We start from the raw sequence: 22,810 nt of genomic DNA on the forward strand, positions 1-22,810 counted from the left end.
AAAAAAAAACGTGGTACAGGCTTGCACTCTCTTTTGAGTGGAATTTATGGGAGTAGAGCCCGGATAGCCAAGACCGTGAAATGAGAATTTTTCCGACCGCAGATTTGCGGTGGACACAGGCTCCGCGGAACTGCTGCGCCGAGAGTGAGGCAGCGCGCGGGCCAGGGACGGCGCAGCCGGGAGCGCAGGGCGACTGGCTCCTCTCTCGGCAGAGCTGCGGAGAGAGGGAGCTTGGCTGTTCAGCGCACGGGACAGGCGCGGTGCTGTCTTCTTTCACTGTTCGGTTTTTGCGGGTCTTTACATTAAAAAAGGAAAGAAGACCCAAATTCATGTTCAACCCTCTTGTAGATTTTCAAAAGGTTACTGGCACCCACCCTACTTGCTCACGCACACCATACCGATTCAGTTTTAAGGGCGCACTTTAAAAAAAGCCTCCTAGCATTCACGCAAGTTGAGAAGGAACCTGGGGTCTAGTTTGCCAAACTCAGTCACAAGAGCTGGTCACTGCTCTCCACTTAGTGAATGCTCTGCTTTTCCGAAAGTTTCAACCTCGGACCCCAGAGGAGGTTGGAGTGCACCTTGCCACCCTCCAGGCTGACCTGGGCTAAAACCTGAATAGGTGTCTTGGCCTTCCTGGGTCATCCCTAGACAAGAGTTTGATCCCCAGCTGGAATGTTGCAGGACATGAGAGGGATACGAGAATGGTTGTTTCACTGGGGGTGGGGCTTGAGGAGCTGAAAGAAAGAAGAAAAGAAAAGGCGTAATCTCAGTTCCAGAGGCTCAGCCCCAGAGTGATTTTGACCTCCTGAGTTTGGGAAGGAGGCTGATAGTGCCTCTAAGGTCAGCCACTCTCCTGCTCTTTCAGCAGACTCTTAGAGAAGAGGAAGAGTGAGACACAAGCAACTGGATTTACTTTGGAAGATCTTTGTCACTTGAGGAATGGGTGACACACAGGGGAACTTAGTGATGGCATCCAGCACCACCAATGGGTCTTAAACCCTGACAGCTTTTTTAGAGACCCAAGGATATCACTTGCAGAAAGCACAGTGCCCAGGCCCAGCATTCCACAATCATTCACCCTGGAAAGAGGCAATGTCAGTCAAGTGGATAGTCCTGAGGGACCACCCGTCCTCAATGTCCACTTTCAGGATTGCCTTGCAAGGGTCTGCTTACCTATGGTGGTTAAACCAGAAGCAAAAAGCTTGAGCCTAGCACAGCAGAAAAAGAAGGGGTGTTCAGCCCAGGACAGCATCTTATATAGTGCCCAGGCCGTGCACATCTATGTGTGACGCGCCCATTCTTCCCCCTCCCTCGCCCCCCCACCACCCTGTTGCTTCACTAAGTTGTCCAGGTGATTTTCTGTTTACAGCTGCCTTGATGTTAAATATTCTAGCTGTGGGAGATTTCCAATCCTGAAAAATAAACATATGTTTTATATGGTTTTTTTATTATTGAGATAGGAATCCTTAAGTGGGTACTCAAAAAATGGAGAAAGCCACCTCTTAGCATCAACCTTGGCTTATATGAATTGACCTTATCGGTCCAAATCACAGCCTTTTCATTAAAATGAGCTATGAATAATGTACCAGAGTGTAGTTTAAAGCTTCAAATATGTTTTCAGATGGAAATATTTCAAGAATGTAAGTCAGGTATATTTCTCAGATAAATGACAGTAGGGGCATTGCATACACGGGAATTCTCCGTTCTCAGGTTTCCTGAAATCCAGCGCGCGCATCATTAATCATTCATTGGAGTCGGCCTTCAGTCAATGGCAGCTCTGAGTAAGCTGAAGCGAGCCGTTAGCTAATCCTTCCTGCCACGGGGATCCTGGGGCGAGAGAGGACAACTGGACAGTTAGTCACATGTGCTAGTGCCCAGACCCTACCCCTCTTGCCCGGCTCCGAGCACGGTGTGCGTGTGCGCTCAGTCTCCCGGGCGCAGACCTAGAGCTTCCCAGAAGGAAAAACAAATTCGGCGGCATTATGCTTAGCGCGACCAAGAGTTTCCCAACAGGAAAGCAGGCTCGAGCCCTGGCGTAAAGGCTTAGGGCGGCTCTCTAAACGCTGAATCCATTCATTAGCTCTTTAGTAAATCAGTAGCAACAACAAAAGCCTTCTCCCCACCGCGCCACACCAAAGCCTTCCAAGTTGCGCCGCAAACACTTGCAGCGGTGGGATCCCTCGGCGGGACGCAGTTCCCGAGACATCCCCGGGGCAGGGGTTGTAACAGTCGGGTCTGAAGGGCAAAAGGGAAGGGAACCTGGAAACTGGGTCCTGGGTAGGCGAGAGCGCATTGCTGGGACGCAAGCCTGCGGCAGAGGTGCGAGAGACAAGAACTCACTCCCACGTTTCACCCTCCCATTCCCGAGGCTGCCCCAGGAGGACTCCAGGGCTCGCGGGGAGCTGAGTTCCGCGCAGCGTTGGCTGGAGTGGAAGGTGGCCGTGTGGCGCGTGAGAAGTGCCGGGGTGCGTGGCCTCGGTGTGCGCGCGCCCAGCGTCGGGGTGCAGCTTCTCTCCTCCTGGCTTCTGCTCCCACCCACCCTCTCCCGTCTCCTCCCTCCTCCACACCCCCGCCCCCGGGACGGCGAGGCTCCCTCCCCGCACCGGCCGGAGAGTACACAAAGCGGCGGGTGAGGGGAAGCCTCGCAGGCGTGCACCGAGCAGTGAGATCACCGGCGTTATAAATATCCCAGTGCCAGCGCCGAGATCCGTTCGGGTGGCCTCTCTCTCTCTCCCCCTCTCCCTCTCTCTTCCCCGAGGCTATGTCCACCCGGTGCGGCGAGGGGGGCAGCGCCAGAGGCACACAGCCGCGCGCGGGCTACAGAGCCCAGAACCAGCCCTGCAAAATGCGCTTAGGACCCCCGCGGCTGGAAGAATGAGCTTGTCCTTCCTCCTCCTGCTCTTCCTCAGCCACCTGATCCTCAGCGCCTGGGCTCAAGGGGAGAAGCGCCTCGCACCCAAAGGGCAAGCCGGACCGGCTGCCACCGGTAGGAACCCCGAAGGAGCCAGCAGCAGCCAGAGCAGTAGTAGCACGAAGTCTTCCTCTTCCTCCTCAGCCTCCTCCTCCCCCGGGGCTTCTCTGGGCAGCCAAGGAAATGGCTTGGAGCAGAGCAGTTTCCAGTGGAGCCCCTCGGGGCGCCGGACCGGCAGCCTGTACTGCAGAGTGGGCATCGGTTTCCATCTGCAGATCTACCCGGATGGCAAAGTCAATGGCTCCCACGAAGCCAATATTTTAAGTAAGTTGCCTGCTCTCCTACAAAACCTGTCCTAAGTGGGCGGCGGGAGTCTCGGGAGGGGACAGCTGGTGATTCCCTGGGCTGCATGCAAGCCCACCTTCCGGAGCCCCGGCCACTGAGATCCAGCCGTCCCTCCACACAACCGGGCGGGCTGGGTGGAGATGCGTCTATGTGGTGGGCACACACTTTCCCCTCTCGTGGGTACGAGGAATGGCGATTACTGAGGTGTAGGCTACCCAGAGGCTGGTGCAGACAGGCACCTTGTTTCCAGTTTGCCCTGGTCCCAAAGAGGAGATCCAGCCAGTGCCTGGAGGAAAAACAATAATCTCCTTTCTCCTCGTTTAGCTTCTGTTTACCTTCTGCTTCTGTTGACCAGACTCGCATTTTTCACTGGGCATCAAAGCGCATCCCTTTGCCCTGCCCATAACTCAACAGTTTAATTTAGAATAATCAAATCTCACATACTGCCCCTCACAACAGCTGCCATAACCCCAAATTAGTATTATATATAATGTATATATACATATGTGCATGCAGATATGTCTATTGTAGATACATACATATTTACACACACACATATATATATATAATATATATGTATATTATACGGGAGACCAGACATTCCCTGTTTGGAAGAAGACAGTGATCTAGAAAACTGGACACGTTTAGAGAGGGAGACGTGATGGACATTAGAATTATTAGTTGCGGAGTTGGGTTTAGCACCTTTTAGTATCTTGAAACCATGACCAGACCTTGTGAGGAAGAGCGGCCCACCTTTGGTCCCCAAGGACAATTAGGGGAAAGTTCTTTATTTTAGAAGAAATTCAGAGGCGGTTCAATTCGGTATAGGTGAAAATTTTGTAGGTTTTTTTTTTAAGCCAAGTTTAAAATTTTCTTTCTGAGTTTAGCTCTCCCTCTCTCCCTCCTTTCTCATCTTCTCCTCCCTTCCACCCCGTCTGAGTTTTCAGACCATCACTGCCAATCCTCCAATTCCTCTCACTGTCCCTCTAGGCAGCAGAGGGGAGAGATGATTTGCGGTTGTATGCGGGACTGGGGAGATCTCTGCGGGCCTTTTCCTCCGTAGGGCCAGATGGTCTTCCAGCCGGGGTTAGTGCAACAGACAGAAGCACAGCCCGGGCCTCAGAGGGACCCAGGGAGAGCGGAAACATGGCCAGGAGATACCGATGCGCACACGGTCACCCAGCTCCGGAGTGTCAGCCTGGTGGCTCCCAGGTGTACTTAACTTTCTCCGTCTCAAACCAATGACCCCACGGGTTTCTTCTTACCCAAGCTCCGGAGGAGCGCGGGCTCCACAGCGGGGCTGGCATCTGGCACCTGCCCCCGACAAGGGTTGGAGGTGTGCACGTCTGTGGGATGGCCGGCCGGCAAACTTCCTCCGGGGGATTCAGGAGGCTGGAAGTGGAAGAGCTGGCGGTTCGCGCTGGAAGAGGAGCGGATCCACGCCAGCCTCCTGCCCCTGACTGGTCTTTCGGGCTCTGCCGCTCCAGCTGTCTGTGTTGCACGTGGCGAGGTGGCCTGGAGCACCAAACCCGAGAGAGGGCCTTCCCTGGATGCCCCAGTGAGTCCCAGGCCCTCCCACACGCTCCTTAGAGGTGTCTGCTTTTATGTTTTAAGGTTCATTATGCTCACTAAGCAACTGACCATCTCTGGTGATTAAAAGGCAAGGTCAGTTAGGGCGAAGAGGAATTTCCTGAGATTTAAGGGTAAGCAAGAGTCTAGTTCAGTATTTCCATTTGTCCTCATTTTGTCCCACCAAACTCTTTTCCTCCACCAGCCATCAGAGCTCATTCCCCACTTCTAGTAATATTTTCCCCTTTCGCTTACATGAACACTGTTTCTATTCTGTTCTTGCAGTTTATCCAAAAAATCAGCCTCAACAGAGGATAACTTATGTGTTCCCAAGGGAACATCCAAAGTTAGCCTGCAAGAAGGGCAGGTTGGACCCCAGGAGGGTAAAAGGATGTGTGGGAGGTGGGTTTCCGTGTGCTAGGGATCTCTGAAAACCAGACTTATTCCCAAGATATTCACCCTCTTCTCTTGGAAGAAACCATAAGAGACAAAGATTTTTGCAGCTTAGGCCTTGTGGAGGGGAAATTGTAGAAAATGATAGAAAGGAAAATGAGAACAGATCAACAAAGAACACATTCAGCTAAAGAAGACATTGGCCAGTATTTATTTCCAAGGTACATTTCATTTTAAAATCCACTTTGAAAGATATCTAACAAAGAACAGACACAAAACACTGCTTTGTTTCTTAAACAAAACTGAAGTGCCTAAATAAAACTTTCTTAATTTAATGAACACTTTCCTAATTCATTTCAGTTTATAACAGCCTTTCAGAGTTTAGTCTGTGTCTTTCACTTGGCTTGCAATCATTCACTTATTCATTCATCCATTTATTCATGTACCCAACATAGGATACCTAGCTCACCAAGCTTATTATTTTGGTTACTTTTGGGTTAGCTGGGATTCTTTTTTTCCTTTGCCGTCCATAGGTTTTTCTCACAGAGGAAAGTATAATTTAAGTGTTTAAATCATGGTGAGTTTCAGCTTTGTGATGTCTGGAATGTCCAATAATATATCATAAGATTTTGCTACCATAGATCCATGAAGAATTTATGAAATACATCATGTTTAAAAGGATAGCAGGTAATTTGGAAGTTTAAAATGAATCTCGGTCTTTAAGTAGCTGTGAAAGAGAAACAGGACCTGCTAATTGCAGTTGGTCATATACCTCTTTGTAGATAGCACTTGATGGTTTCCTGATACATAATGTAAACTCAGGAGTTGTTTATGGATTGTTGGTTAGATTGATGAGGAAGCATTTGTCCAAGTCTCTCAAGAGAAACTGAGTGAGCTTGGAACATGAGGATCATGGAGAATACATCAGAGTTTTACCTCATCATCTAATTCTACGCTCTGTGAGTTAGTAGTGATAGAAAACTTACACTATTTTGTCACAGCTTGCTACTTCTGTAAAGAGTCAAAACTTTGCCATGCCAAGCATTCTATCAGGTTCTTTTAAACTCAATAATTTTCTGTAATGTTTGTCAGAAGAAATAAATATATGTTGGAATATATGTTTCACAACTATCTTTTGACATTAAAATTTTTGCAAACTGAATATTTTCTAGTTTGGCTATCAGAAGTACACTGGCCATAGATTTGAAACATAATTTGTTTAGTTAAGGAATACCACTTAATATATTCTTAGCTTCTTTTATACAGTAGTTATACCAGGTTTTGAAGACAGGTAAAAGAATCAAGCTCATTGCACATAAACTCTTATTATAAGGAAATACTAGGGAAGGGTGAAGAAAGATGGGCAAGACAAGATAGATGATAAAACCCCACTACTGAGTAGAAACAAAGACTTTGTTTTACTTTTTATGCTTTCAAGTTTAGTTCCAAAACAATGCTTCTGTTGGCTTATCTTGGGCCATTGAAGAATAGGCAATCAAGTAATTGTCAGTTTAGGGAGCAAAAGCTTAAGGCTATAGCTACACAAAGCCAAATTGTTCACATAAAATATAGAAATTCCAATTATGTATTTTGGCTAAACCAAACCCTCAGTTTTACTAACGTTTAAAAATCTGAATTCACTATCCATTTTGATGTTAATGTAGAGTCAACCTTTATATAGTCACCAAAGCCTAAATAAACCAGAATCTCTATCTTCTGTATGGAAAAACTCAAGTAGGAAATTTCTATGTTGCTAACTTAATCAATGAAGACTACTAAACTGGATATTATTTCAAGACTCAGATTTGATAAAGACATGGCATATTTGTTGCTGTGTGAGCATAAGTAGAGAAACTTCAGGTTTAAATGATTTTTCTTTGAGGATTTTTCAGATGGGCTGTTGAAAGCTTCTGAATACATGGAATATCTGTATATCTTTCTCATTCATTGAGAAAAGAGAGAAAAAGGAGAAGTCTACATAATTGTATCAACCATCATTGATAGAGTCCTAATGTATTAAAAATTCTAGAGGGGACTAAGTAAGAAAATCTGTATCCGGAATAATTGTACTTTGTAATGCATACTTATGCTTGTAAGTAAGTGGATTAAACAGTGTATAATCTGAGAGACACTGAGTTCTTGCATCTTTCAACCTAGATGTCAATCGCAAAATTCCACCAAGAGAGAATAACTCCTTCAGTTAAGCACTGCTTTTTTCTTTTGATCCTCTTAAATGTGAACACCCTAGGAAAGATAACAGTTGTCACTTGCACTTTAACTCTCTCCCTGCCCCACTCCCCCAGCAGTAGAGGGCCAAAATGGGAGGAGAGTACTAAGACATGTGTCCATACATGTGTACACACATGGGGTGTCCTGAAAAGGGAGAGAGGTAGTAAGAAGGTCAAAGAAACAATCCAATTTAGCAAACATTCATTGACTATCTATGATCTGTGAGACACATTTGGCCTTCCACAATTTTGCTTAGGGATACCATCTGGGCTTCCACGTGAATTGTAAATTCCCATCAAATTTATTATTACTGACTCCTAAGGGGAAATTACTGAAATTGAAAAAAAAAATCAGTTTTAGAGAAATGTTTTCTGGAATTTATATACGTGTGATTTAGTGCACATGGGTTTAAAATACTTAGAATTCTTTAATGAGTTACTGAGATTTGGCATGAAAAAGCAATAGGCCTGTGATATTTTTGGGGTGTGGGGGCAGGAGGTTGAATTGTGGGGCTTGTAGAATCTGCTCCTATATTCTAGGAAAAAAGACATCATGAAATTGCTGTTGAAATTACTTTGGAAACTATGATCTTAACAAGGTTCCTAATATCACACAATAATTACATTATTTAGAACATCATACCAAAGTTGCCTATTTGAGAAAACAATTATTTCATCCAATCTGATCTTTTTTCTTTCCTGCATTCTTCATACTTTTAAATAGAATGATGTATGTAAAAGTATGTTTTTAAGCTTTCAATTAAATATAACTTTCTTTTTTTCCTTTTTTTTTTTTGCGGTACGCGGGCCTCTCACTGTTGTGGCCTCTCCCGTTGCAGAGCACAGGCTCAGCGGCCATGGCTCACAGGCCCAGCCGCTCTGCGGCATGTGGGATCTTCCCAGACTGGAGCACGAACCTGTGTCCCCTTCATCGGCAGGTGGACTCTCAACCATTGCACCACCAGGGAAGCCTAACTTTCTTAATATTATAAAATCTTTTCATTCTCAGGCATTATATCATTTTTTATACTGGAACTTACAGGAAAAGAAACCATGTAGTATGTAATAAAATAACACTTTCACATATTATTTCATCTTCCCCATATTTAAAATTTATTACAATGCAAATTTATATAACATATACATGCAGAATGTACAGTGTGTTGGGAAACAAGTTGAGTCAAAATGGGTCTTTCTTAAAAATAGAATATGTTTTCAGAAACCAATAGTTTACATAAGCAAAGCAGTGCTCCCATTAAAGAAGTATTTACAGAGTCCTTTTGTCTTGACCTCTTAAATGATAGCCTGCAAACATATATGCTTAATGAGATTATCTTTTATGCTACCATGTATTTTTTTTCCACTAATACACAATAGATTTGCATTTACAAAACCAGGTAATTTTCCAGACAATGGTATAAAAAACCTTTAACAATGCAGAACCAGGAGTAAATTGGGGGAAACATATGGTCAAGTCTCCTTTTCTACCAACTCCACATTGTCTCTTTTGTGACTGTCATTCTACACGTAGATGATTCCTCATGTTCTCCCTGTCTCATTTTTTAACAGACATTTACACAGTATTCACAATCACATCCCCCATCTCTGAAATATCCAAAATCATTAATGCTGTTTTTCAATATCATTCTGTAATTTTGACAGAAATATAACTTTGTATCAGATGTTCTATTCATGTTTTATTAATATTATTACAACACTACATTGTGTAGTAAATTTATCTTTACAAAGGATTCTGTGTGCTTTGTTACTATTTGATAAAATGATAATGCTTTTAAATCTTTTCTGGGTATGCATCACAGTCAAATAATTTGCATAGCAAAATCTATTGTAAATAGCATTTTGAAAACATTTTGAAGGAAAGAATTTTTTGAGACAGTTTTTTCTTAGGAGTTTCTTCCTAGAAGCGGAAGTAGTTCCTTTCCAACAGTTTTTAGATTTTTTTGGTTTGTTTTAAAGAAACATCCACTAATAAAGTGGTAGCTGCAGTTTTCTTGAGATGTGTTTTATTTACTCTAGGCTAAGAATGCTTATCACAAGAACAGTAGTTCCTTCATGAACTTTCTGATCAAGTATTTTTAAGAAATCAGGTTAAATAAATAAGCGACAGTATTTGCTGCAATTATAGGTATTATAATTGTTCAACATAAGTGCTCTATAAAGATATTCATATATGTGTTTACATGTATTATATATATGTGTATCCACAATACATACACTGCATTTGGTAGGTTGAATAATCTTATATGTACTTCAAATACTGCAGAGGGAGACTGCTATTTTAAGAAAATCTGGTGAATTTCTCTATTCGTCATAGTCCTATTGACATATTCTAATTAAAATATGTACTCAAAATATTACAGATTGAAGTGTTGAGATGTGTTTTCCCTCCTCCCTCCCATCCTTGCCTGCTTCCTTCCTTTCTTCCAGGACAAGTCCTTTTTTAGCTTTAGTGAACCATATTATTTTGTCCTTTTTTTTGTTTTTTTTTGCATTTTGTTATAGGCAATTAACAAAAAGCTCTATGCTTTTCTTCTGTTCATATAACATTACATACAAGTTTAAGGTAAACAGGCAGGAATCCCAATTATATACAAACTATGAGTTTCATCTTCTTAAAATACTCTAAACTGTGGTGTGTGACTCTCTTGACCCAGTGGATGTGGACTTTCAAATTATTAAAGGAGACAGAGGGACATCGACTTGATAATTCTGACTACTAAATGCCAAATATAAACAATAACAATAAATACCTCATTAAATGTTTTCCAGAAAAGTCACTCAAAATGCAAGATGTCTCAAACCATAATCCATCAAACACTTCACTGAGCCAATAGCCTCAGATTATTTATATTGCTTTCAATATCTTATGTATAATCTTTAAGTGAGCAACTCACTAAATGATAGTGTGATATATATTGATTTATCGATTGTATTATGATCATTTGAGAAGAGGGGTTTCTTTTATGTAGATAAGTATTATTTTCAAGGCTTCCAAGGATTTATACTAATCTTGAGTACCATCTTCTGTGCTTTAATATTAAAAGTACTGTATTATCTCTGACAGAAAAACAATACATGAGAATTGTTTTGTAAAACATTTTAAAAAGTCTTTGCCATTCCTTTAGAACTTGAAAAGATTCTACTGTCAAACATTGATTACTAAAAGTGACTTATCATTTGTAAGAAGAAAAAGAATTACTAATGAAGCACAAATTTTTGAACCTTGAAATTTATCATTTTAAATGAATACTTGAGTGCTAGACCTTTTTATTTCTTTTACATAATAAATGTCACAAAAAATAAGGAGAGACAATCTACTTAGAAATTTAATTCTTCACAATGGTATATAGAAGAGTCTGTGTTTTATTTTGGGATTTCTGTCATCCTAGGTATTTTGGAAATATTTGCTGTGTCTCAGGGGATTGTAGGAATACGAGGAGTTTTCAGCAACAAATTTTTAGCGATGTCAAAAAAAGGAAAACTCCATGCAAGTGTAAGTAGAACCACTTTATATTTGTTAAAGGTTTTATAGAGATTTTACATTTGTAAAATGGAATGAAGTGATTTTCCAAATTGATAGGACAATTTGCCCAGAGAACTTAATGTTTTTTTGTTTTTGTAAAATTATATGTACATTAAACCAAGAGAATTGTATGTGTTTTTGTAAGTAATCGTTTAAATATTTTATTTACTTGAGAAGATAATATAGAATCCACAAAAAGTTTTAAGGGTAAGTGTATTTGAAAACAGCATTCTCTAAGTGATTGCCATTATTTATTTCTTAAAAGTGGTCCAAGTGAGGAGAAATGTTATGGAAATACTATATTTTTAATTTATATGTTTATGGTGATTGTGTGTGTGTGTTCAGTAGATCATGTTCTTAATTTTAAAAGCTACTCATGATGTCAAAAATGGAGTCTAAGTAATATAACGTATATTCATATTAATAAGTATGGAGGGAAGAAACCAATAGTGAGAAGACTTTGACCTTTAATAGAGAAATTTAATTTGATTCATCTGAGAAATTTTCATCTTGTTTTTTTGTTGCATCAAAAACACTTCTTAAAACTATGAAGACTAATTTTGCACTCTTAAAAATTTCTTCAGCCCACTTAATACAGTTTGTAATCTATTTACAAATTATAGATTTCTATGCTTTGTTCTGAAAATGCTCATTACTTGGGAAGCATTAAAATGTTTTAAAGGTAATTAAATATATTTAGCTTAGTTTTCCTGCTCACAGATTCTGTTTATTAGTATTAGTAGTATGCACAGCCCTTAAAAGTGATGTATGCTTTTTCTGTAGTGTACTGAGTTTTGTCATATTAAATCATTTTAAAAAGCAATTCTTCTTTAAAGCTACTCCTTTAATCCTTATTCACTTTAATTCTTATTAAACAAATTGGAGAAATATCACTTTTCCAATTTTCAAAGTATATAGGAAGTTTTAATTGAGTGCAATCAATTGGAACTTGCTAATTATGATTTCTTCTTTACAAACCTTTAAAACATTGAAAGAGAATTTCACTTGGTTTAATGTTTAAGACTTTCAATTTTCCTTTCTCTAGCATCTAAAGATGGTTTGTTAATATCTCTTGGAGGAGACAGTAGAATTCAAGCTATTTCTACAGTTATTTGTGGATTAAATGAGATAATATATTAAAAGCTTGTTAGAATAGTATTAGATACCTTGTAAGTACTCAATAAATATTACGTATTATTGAATGATAATTTAAATATAGTCCAAATATAACAAACGACTAAAATCTCAGTTTATTAAGGTAGATGGGAAATCTTTGGTAACCTCTTTGATCATACATTACAAGAATTATAACCAGATTTACTTATTTCATCTTCTGAGCTGGTTACTGTATTCTAGTAAACCACAATATAGTGTTCATAAAATTATTGCTCTTTGATTTATTACATATCTTAAGGGAAAAAGTTCTTCATTGCTGTGGAAAAGTAGGACATGCCATTTTATTTTAAAAAAATATTTGATTTTTAAAAATCCACATACAAAATAAAAAACAATGATCAAATGCATCTACACTGAATAACTTTTCCTTGATCTACTTTAAGGTGATAAAAGATTGAAGCACCTTCAAAATCTAAGCATCATAATGATATGCAATGCCTAAAAAGAAATTCTCTCTTATTGGTTTGCTTGTTTTGGGTGAAAATCTTAATTTTTAAAATATTCTGATTCATTCTTTAGTACACGCAAATAAATAGACTACCTTGGGGCAGCTTAAGGATAATTGCAACAGAAAGCGAAGTACTACAAATGGATGCCAATTAGAAAGGTCAGACTGAAAGGTTAGGTTACATGATTCCTCTGTCAAATGCAAGTAACAAATTTCCAGAAACTTGACCCAAATGTCTAAGGATGGCTGGCCGAAATAATGCAGATAATGCAAAAACAGCATCTGTTATTCTTTCTCATCTTGGCAGGCTAAAGTTATTTCATGGAATAATGACTTTTAAACAGTACAAAGCGAGCCTTGCTCTTGTCACTCACTGAAGCCCTTTGATATAAAAGTCATTCTGATGACTTTGAGCTGAATTGTAGATAAAAAAATTAAGCCCTATGATTATGTGGATGCTTTCTAAACCATGTGTCCAAGTCCACTTTCTCTTAGCATTTATTAGCACTTTTTCTCTAGATGGAAACCTAATTAAATTATAGTGATTTATTTTTAAGGAAGTTGAATTTACAAATAGTATTAATTCTAACCATTATTAGTTTTATGCCAGATGGTTTCTTCCCTTTTTTCAGTTTCTAGTTAAACATGTTGAGAAATTGTTCTTATAGCTAGCTTTAAATATAATTATTTGGTTTAGTTTTGGTTTTTACAAAATTTCATCACCACTAAAAAGGCTAAAACCCCTTATACTTTTAGGATTAAATGTTGCTTAGGATTAGTGAGTTGCTTTAAATTAATAATTGTGCAGAGGCATTTAAAGAGTACCTTTATAATCATTTCAAAAATATATGTATATAAAACCATGTTGTGCATCTTAAACTTACACAATGTCATATGTCAATTATATCTCAATAAAAATGGAAAAAAAATTAAATAAATAAAGAGTAACTTTAGGGTTTTATTTACAAAGTAAATGTGAACTATAAATCTAAAGTATTCATATAATTCTGGGGAAAGTAAACCCATAGCACATCGAGAAATACTCATGGATAATAGGAGATTTTCAACTTTGTTTTTATAGTAACAATCAGACTATTAAAAATTAGCTACTTGGCAGAGGTAAAAGGTTTGCATATTTCTTTAAAATCTCTTTCATTCACATTGTCTCATTACATAGTTAGGTGAGGAAATAGTCTCAGAGATGTTAAATATTTTCCTAAGTTACCACAGTTAACAATTGATTGAACCAGAATTACATACTTCAAAAATTCTCTCTCCCTTTAAATGCTGTAATACTTGGTAGGGAAAAGTTAGCTTGAAAGAAGATTTTTTGTTTCATTTGGAACTATTTGCACTGTTTTCAGTTATTATTTTATAGGAATTAATAATTGCATGTTTTAATAATATTTTGTATTACGTTTTAAAGAATGAGTACTGTGGTTCATCCTTAGAATATTTTTGCTTGCTTCTCTCTCTCTCTCTCTCATTCCAAACCCTTTAGGAGGACCTTTTTTTTCCCATCTACTTCTGTGTCTCCTACTTGATTTTAAAGTCTAGAAAGGAGGGGATGTGTACACCACAAAACTTGTCACACAGTTTTATAAACGTTGGTTATTCAGTGTGAAGATGAGTTGCATAGGGAACCCCTTTTAGGACGTACTTTCAGAACAGAAAAGAGATCTACTTTGTTCACAGAAACTCTTCATTTAGAAAATGCTTCATTGTCAGTGGACAGGAAGATGGTAAACACTATTATCAGGCCAGAAAGTTTAAACTTAGGCAACATATATGCTGATTTCCTTTGTGTGCTAAATTTGTTAATCCATAAGAGAAGTTTTCATTGAACTTCAGCCATCTCAGTGTGCTTTGCTCATGCACTCAGTCAACCTACATAACCTACATTACTCATAGTAATCTCCACGCAGCTCTCCTTAAGACCTTGACTGATAGACCCTAAGTAGACAATGCATTTCAATTCCTAGTAAGCAGGGATTTTTCAGCATTCTTTACAAGGATGAAGGTGTCTGGTTTTCTTCTCAAGAGGCCTTGGGAATCACTGAGAGTAAGAGCAGGTAATTGCTTCCCCAAGAGCCATGAGGGTTAGTCAGAGCCTTCATTGTGGCCTGTATCCTCTTTCTCAACTTATTCCCAGACTGAGGTGCTTTGTGGGGCTGAGCACCCTTCTCTTCTGGGCTCTACCTCTGCCTGCCTGTCTGTTCGTGCTCTTCCTCAGTCTGTTCTTGCAGTCTCCTCAGGTTTATTGTCTTTATCCAAAGTTGCATAGGCAGCCTTTCTGGATGTATCTGAGGTGGGTCCAGATGTAAGAGTAGAAGGTCTTGAGTGTGGTGGTGAAGAACACAGTTCAATTGTGTCATTCTACCTAAGGTACACTGTGTTATTTTACTTAATCTTTCTATTCCTTGGTTTTATCAGCTAAAAATGGAAGAAAGTTAAAGTAAAAATACATGGTGATAGATGACCATTTTAAATGAGATAATACGTATAAAACACTTAGAATAGTTCCTGGAAAGTATTCAGCATTTAATGTTAGAACAGATCTTCCTGAATTTGCTCTCAGGCAGCTGTTTGATGATCCTCTATCTCCTCTCAGAATACTTTCTGATTTTGGGGTCAGGCAGCTGTGACCCCCTCAGATATTTAGACCAGCCACAAATCCCATTTATTATTGGCCTCTTTTTTCTTTAGGTCCAGACTCGTCTTGCATACAGTAGCCCCTTTTCTCCTGGGTTTTCCTTTTTCCAAGGAACCTAATTTGAAAGCAAAATTCCCAGGTTCAAGATCTTAAAGAGGCAAGGATTTCCAATGGTCATAATCTCATAATTTTTTAAGATCCTTCTTGTGCATTTCCCCTTAAAAAATCTAGTTCTTGAAAAAGGTGGTTATCATGAATTCTTCAGTCTTTTCATTACGTATGCATGTTCACTTATTGCCTGTTGGGGAAAAAACATTTTAGCTCATTTTAAAGTTACAGAAAGAAGCACGTGGTGGAATTATTTTTGTTTCTCAGGATTTTAGGGAATCTTGTTTGGAAGGAAAGCTAATTGCAGAGTTTACGAAATAGGCATGGAATGTGTGCTTGATCTGATCAGCCCTAAGCAAGGACTAGAACAGCCTCCTTTCCTGGTTTCAGAGGGTGCCAGTTTGCTTGCCCGGGATGAGAGTCTGGACTAGACTTCCTGAGCTGGGGACAGAGTGAAGAGGAGTCCACAGCCCCTCAAGCTGGGCATGTTTATTGAAAGGGAAAACGGAGGCTTGAGTAATGGTTATCAACGTCATTAAAACAATAAGTTATTAAGCACTCCACTCTTGCAGTCAAGACCCTGAGCTATATAAAGGCACTGAATAGAAACTCGCCTTGCCCTCTAAGAGCTTTCAATTTACATAGTAAAATTGAATAGCTAGTAATTCAGGCTAAAAAATGGGTTCAGTGTTCTACCTTGGCAGTAAATGTCAGTTTTCTCTTAATTTCACACTATGTAAATCTGGTTAGAGGGCTCATTTTATTGAGGAAATCTGCCTGTGATAAATTGACTTGTAATTTCAGCGATCCATTTCAGCCTAAAGTGAGAGATGGTGTTCTACGTCTTAGATGGTTGGGGGAATGGCACTTGTTTTTCATCAGTATTTTAATATGGAGCAACTTCATGGCAGGTAGGACTATATAGAAACCTAGGAGATGCCTTGGGTTTGTACAGTGTTACCGAAAGAGCTTGAATCTAGGAATCAGTAGATGAGATTTAAGTCACAGGCCTACCCTGGCACGTGATAAATGTGGGGCTTTAGACGAATCTTTTTCTTTACTCTTCTGTCTGGAAAATCAGGTAATAGCATCCTAATAGTCATGGTATTATAGCAAGAATGAAATAATATATGTAAAACACCTGGCACATGGTAGCCCTCAATAGCCCAGCTTTTTTGAGCTATTAAGAGCTTCAGACAGTAAACTATCTTATACCGTGTTTCTCCAAGTATGGTTCTCACCTCACCTGCATCAAGATCACAGAGGATGCTGGTTAATGATGTGATTCCAGGGTCTCAGCTCAGACTTACTAAAATAATCTCTGGAGATAGGGCCTGGGGAATCTGTGTTCTGACCTGGCACCCTGAGTAAGTTGAAGTCAAATTCAAGAGGTTCAGAGGAGGAGAAATCATGTGGCTAGCATTCTTCACTACCTTACCTCAGGTTGATTTAAATCCAACTTGTATATTCCCTTGGTTGCATGAAGAACTGAGACACAGAATGACCAGATACCTAGTGCCAAGCAGGAAATATGACCATGCTCTGGAGTTGGTCATACATCATCTGACCCATATGAGGCTTGTGAAGTAAAGAGAAAGAGGCAGCTCCTGTACGTGCGTGCAGCCCTGTTCTGGGGTTCTCTGCTTGGAAGCAGTTGGAATAGGGTCTGGCTTTCAGCCTTCCCTCACCACCAGAGGTGGGTGCTTTTGTGCTGGGAACATCCTACACAGCCGTACAAAACAGCTTGGGCTTAGGGGACCTGACCTGGGCAGTCCCATTGCTGGGACTAGGGGTGGCAACCAAAATGCATTGAAAGGAGGCAGGGGAACCAGAAGTGTACGGATGCAGGCAGCAAGAAAACTTTGCTTAGAGCACAATTTGTTCTTTAATTGTTTTCATTACAGTCTATAATAATAGTTTAATTGTTTAATAATATTATATAGTCTATAATAGCATTTTAGTTACTTATGTTTAATTATTTCTTAACTTTATAAAATTTTTCAAGAGAAAGAGGCAAATCAAAGAAAACAAAGTGAAATAAAGAAGTAAAATTGATTAAATGATTAAATAGCCTGCAGACTCCAGGGTTTGTCCAAATGCAATCCTCTTTATATACGTCTCTCATAAAATGCATATTTACTTCTTCAGTCACATGTAATGAGAATCGGGACTTGTAGGCATAGCCTCAACTCATTTGCTACGAGATTCTCAATCATCATAGAGCATGTTTACTAAAGAACAAAACCTCTTAACATAAGAGGTTTTAGAAGGTTTTTTAAAACATTGTTTCAGAAAGAATTCTCTGTTTGGTTTCATTGACCTTCAGATTTTAATTAAGCAGAATTAGTCTTTTCTGGAATATCACAGTCAAAGTTTTACTTTCTTTGAACTGAATTTGACCTTTCTTTTAAATATTCACTGTGTGCCCTCATCACGCAAGGAGACGAGTAGAATCAAGGTAAAGTATCCTCCTAAGCCAAAAATTCTTGTTTTATTTAATAGCACTATATTGCCCCACCTCTGAATAATGTGCATATTCAAACAAAAGTAGTTTAATTTAATTTTCATCTGTTTTGTTCAGTTAAGACTCTTTTAAATGACATAGAAATCAGCCAATTTAAACATGTTAGTTTTGCAATTATGACTTGTTGACTGTAACTTATTTTTACACTTGCAAGATCAAGGAGAAATTATAGAGAAAAACATAGATAATTTAAGTCAACAAAGAACATGGGCAGGACCATGGCTATATTGTTTTTCATTGTAAAAGTGACAACCAGCACAGTGTCTGACATGTGATATACAGTCGATAAATATCTGTGGAATTAATCCACAAAAACTGAGTTTGAAACAAAGATAGGGGCTCTTTACGAACATTTGAATGAATGCGTTTGTTGTAGTGGCTGATGGTGGTAGGGTGGAGGTTATGGGGGTCCTGATTTCGATAGCTTATTTGAAATTAGATTTACCCTCTCTACTTCACAGCTGAACTGTAGATAAAGTCTTTACGTCCACTTCCCATTTTCTAGGGAAATAATCCAGTTCTATTGTTTTAAAAGTATATTGCTAAAGCACTTTTTATAATTCAAAGGAGAATTCAAAAATTTAAAGTAACCTGGAAAGTTTATTATCTAAAATTGTGTAATGGTAAATGGTAAATATATTTAAATGGCTCTGCCGCTTGGTGACTCTGTTGTGAAGATGCTTCGTGCTTAACATTAGGGACAGAGATGAACTGTTTAACGTCGCCGCCGTGTTGTCTGAACAGGACCGGGAATACTGACAGGAACAGTCCATCCCTCCAGAAGAAACCAGATCTCCTGATGAAAAACTCACTATGTTTGTTTCAAATGGTTTTGTTCCATCATAGCTGGAAGAATTTTTCAGACAAAATATTAAATTAGAAGTCAATTAAAACAGTCTGACTACCTTCACTCCTGTTTTAATGTGGGGTTTGGAGGGGCTGAGGGCCAGCAAGTAGTGTGGGTCCTCAGAATCCCGAACATCTCTACCCCATGTGACAGGTAGGTGACCCTTGAAAAATCTAGAGCCTGAACGGCCATCCTCTTTAAGTCTTCTCTTAAGAAAGAACTTAGAACATGAAACTTGAGGGGGAAAAGAGAAAGTTTTCAGATGGAATAATTTTCGGGGGTGGCGTCGGTAGGTTTTCACCCCGTGAAAGACAGTAAGATGGAATTGCTATAGGTTAATATACCGTGTGTGTGTGTGTGTGTGTGTGTGTGTGTGTGTGTGTGTGTGCATGGACATGCATGTGTGTCTGTTGGTCACATCAATTAAAAAAGACATGTTCCTTCTTTATTTTTTTTGACACCATTAAGGAAAAAATAAGGTTAAATTATGCAGTACACTTAAAAAGTCTAACTGTCAAAATTGAATAAAGCAATCACTGCTGTCTTTATTTCAGGAAAATGATTTTTTTTGTGTAGGAAACAAGGGTAGAAGTCAGGTCTATAATGTATTATATATTAAAAATGTTATTCAAATAAATTTTTTTAAAAAAATCTGAGGCAGGGTAAATATACCTGCTACACTTTTTTAATGAAATCTCCCACACCTTTCTAAGATGCTTGCTCTTTTCTGTAGCAGAAAATGTTCCAGATGGTTATAGCTTTTATTTTAAAATAAAACTTTGGGATTATCTAATTGAATGGGAGAGCATTGAAGTCCTTTTAAGAGCTAAACAGACAAATCTATGTTTGACTTGTAAGAAAGACTTCTTAATTAAAAAAAAAAAAGGAACAATAAATGTGTGCTCTTCTAAAGGAATGGCAGCATAGCACCTTTGTCCTGGTCATGGGCTTGTAGGTTATGATGGGATGAGAGAAAGCCATTGACAGTGGTTCTTTAAAATAGGGGCTTACAGCCTGCTAGAGACCCAGCCCAGGGAATCGTCAGTAGACAAGTGCTTATATATAGCTTCATAGCCTCCAAATAAAGAGCTTTACTGATTGAACTACACTTGAATGTAAATAAGCTGGTTAGACTGTCATACATAAGATAAATGTGCTGCTGGAAATACTCTGAAACTGGTTGTCTTCTGCTATTGTCAGTACCTTGCACAAGTCAAAACTTCCATGTGGCCATCCACAGTAGTTCTGTGTAGACTGCCCTGCAATGTTCAGACTTCTAGATTACAGTGTTGGGATCTTTATTGCAGAAGAAAGTTTGGCATTATTAGAAAAGCAAGGAAATTAAAGGACTTTTAATTCTATTATAGAGCCTCTTGGTTTGATATAGAAAGAATCATATCTGTGTGTGTGTGTGTGTGTGTGTGTGTGTGTGTGTGTGTGTGTGTAGTGTTCTTATATATAGGGGTCAATATAGTTGGTATTTCCAGGCCCAGGACATTTATACAAATGGTGCTCCCTGAAATTGTGAAACATGTTGGTCTAGTACAGCTTTGGGATTTGAATTCTTTGGGGGCTATGGACTCTTGTATTTGATAAAAGCTCCAGATCCTTTCCTTAGAAAAATATTTTGATTCTTACAATAGCCGTACAGTTGCAAGGATTGTGGATAAAGAGCCTAAAGCTAAGAACTCAATTGGCAGGATTGGCATTTGATTGCATGTCTGTCTGACACATTCTCACCTGCTTCCCCTATACTGTGGTCGTTCAGTTTCCTCAATACGGCAAACTCAGCCTTTCAGAGCTTGCTGTGGCGTCACCCTCATCTCTTCTTCCTTTCTCTGTGCGTCCTAAGTGGAAGTCACACTGAACTACTTAGAGTGGTGTCCTGCTGACCTGTGAACACACCAGTTCTGCTCCCTGAAATCCTTTCTCACGTCACCTGCCTTGCTCACACCTTGTTGAGCTTGAAGACTCAGCTCAGAAGTCATCTTTTCTAGGAAGACTTACTGCCCTCTTCACTGCTACCTCCATCCTCTCAGATGCCCTTCCTCTATGCTGTCATTGTATCCTCTGCATACCGCTGTCATAATTCCATTTATCAAGCTGGATCATGATGGATGTCTACTTCTTTGCTTAATCCACTGTTCTGTGAGCATTTCAAGGGCAGAGTTGTGTGTGTGTGTGTGTGTGTGTGTGTGTGTGGAGAGAGAGAGAGAGAGAGAGAGAGATCTGGCTGAAGTATTGTTAGTGACTCCAAAGGTAATTTTTTTTTCTTCCTGCCATCAAATATACTCTCCTGTATCACTGTGTGAAGATACATTCTTTCCTAAAGAACTCTAACATATGCAATATTAATAGGGCCATATGCTACCCCTTTCTCAGCACCATGAAGCATGCTGATAAGATTGAAAAATGTATTCTTGTTTCAAAGGATAATATGACCCCATTTCTCTGAATAATATAGTACTATTTATTTTCTTGATGGCTTAAGAGGGGGAAAATCTTATAAGTTAAATTTTTAACTAAAAATTTCAAAGTAATTAAAAAGAGTAATAGAATTTAAATATACTGAGTTCCTGTTATCATTTTTATATACATTGATATTATTTCACGATTGTACATAGTAAACAGAAATCAGCATTACAAAGATGAATAAAGTAGGAATATAGAAACGAAAATCGTAATTTTAAAGCAACTCTAAGAGAACCAAATGTGTCTTTATAAAAGAGAATAGAGTAGGAGGGCAGGGGTCAATGGAATTCTTGTTTTCTCTTTACAGTAAAAGACCTCATTTTATTACATGCTGAAAGTATTATCACTACTTGAATTTCCTCTTCTTCTTTTATTCCCTAGGCCAAATTTACAGATGACTGCAAGTTCAGGGAGCGATTTCAAGAAAACAGCTATAATACCTATGCCTCAGCAATACACAGAACTGAAAAAACGGGGCGTGAGTGGTACGTGGCCCTGAACAAGAGAGGGAAAGCTAAACGGGGCTGCAGCCCCCGTGTTAAACCTCAGCACATCTCTACCCACTTTCTGCCAAGATTCAAGCAATCAGAGCAGCCAGAACTTTCTTTCACAGTTACTGTTCCTGAAAAGAAAAAGCCACCTAATCCCATCAAGCCAAAGGTTCCCCTTTCCGCACCTCGGAGAAGTCCCAACACAGTGAAATACAGACTCAAGTTTCGCTTTGGATAATATTCATCTTGGCCTTGTGAGAAACTATGCCTTCCCTTCAGGAGTTTCTGTAGGTGTCTTTGTGCTCTGAAGACAACTTTTTGGACACTGCTTCAGTTACACTACACTGTACTGAAGTCAGGACATTTGTTTCAGTTTGGCTGAAACAAAAATGTCTCCTGATAGGAACTAAACTGGAATTCTTTGTACCAATATAGGGAGCTCACTGCTTTAATTCAGTATGACATAAAGCCTTTTGCTTTATGCTTGGTGCATACTGGGACTCTGTTTCCAGAAAGTTAAATGGTGGGGATTTGTATTTTTCTGACTTTTACAGATCAACCTGGAAAAGCATACGATACATTTTTATTTTTGGTTTCCAAAGACTATTTTGATGCAGATAAAAATATTTTATTAACGTTTGTTTTTTGATCTTTGGTTTTTTTAAAAGTACCTTGCATCGAGCATATTTTCTTACTTTTGTTATTTTTAATTAATAAGACATAAAACAGCCATTTTAATGAAATTTATGAATTATAAATGTGTTTATAGTCCATTTGTAACGTGGATTTCTTTTTCATTTTTCTTATTCATTGCACTTTTAATTTTTATAGGAATTTTTTTTTTTTTTTTTTACCATACCTCAGATAATGTAAGTTTAGTCTTGCATCTTAAAATGTTTAAATTCTCTTCAACAGCACCAAATGTTGAGCTTGGGTTTGTATGTGTGTGTGTGTGTGTATTTGTGTGTGTGTGTATAAATTCATGCTATTATATGGAATCCTGTCTCTTTGGTGGCTGGGCTACAATGAGTGGGAAGTACGGAGAAAATATAAGGACTTTTTTGGTGGAATTAAAAGTTGGAGATAAGGAAAAGGATTAGA

The 22,810-nt window shown here is 39.0% G+C and overlaps 1 protein-coding gene across 1 annotated transcript; it reads left to right on the forward strand.

Moving 5' to 3' along the window:
• Window positions 1-2,715: 2,715 nt before the first annotated feature.
• FGF5 (fibroblast growth factor 5) lies at window positions 2,716-22,190 on the forward strand. The gene is made up of 3 exons (XM_059066179.2): window positions 2,716-3,235; window positions 10,857-10,960; window positions 21,600-22,190. Exons 1-3 carry the CDS (start codon window positions 2,875-2,877, stop codon window positions 21,945-21,947), a joined length of 813 nt encoding a protein of 270 aa, XP_058922162.1. The 5' UTR covers window positions 2,716-2,874; the 3' UTR covers window positions 21,948-22,190.
• The last annotated feature ends 620 nt before the right edge of the window (window positions 22,191-22,810 follow it).

The sequence above is a fragment of the Kogia breviceps genome, chromosome 6, assembly GCF_026419965.1.
Source record: "Kogia breviceps isolate mKogBre1 chromosome 6, mKogBre1 haplotype 1, whole genome shotgun sequence".
Lineage (NCBI taxonomy): Eukaryota > Metazoa > Chordata > Mammalia > Artiodactyla > Physeteridae > Kogia > Kogia breviceps.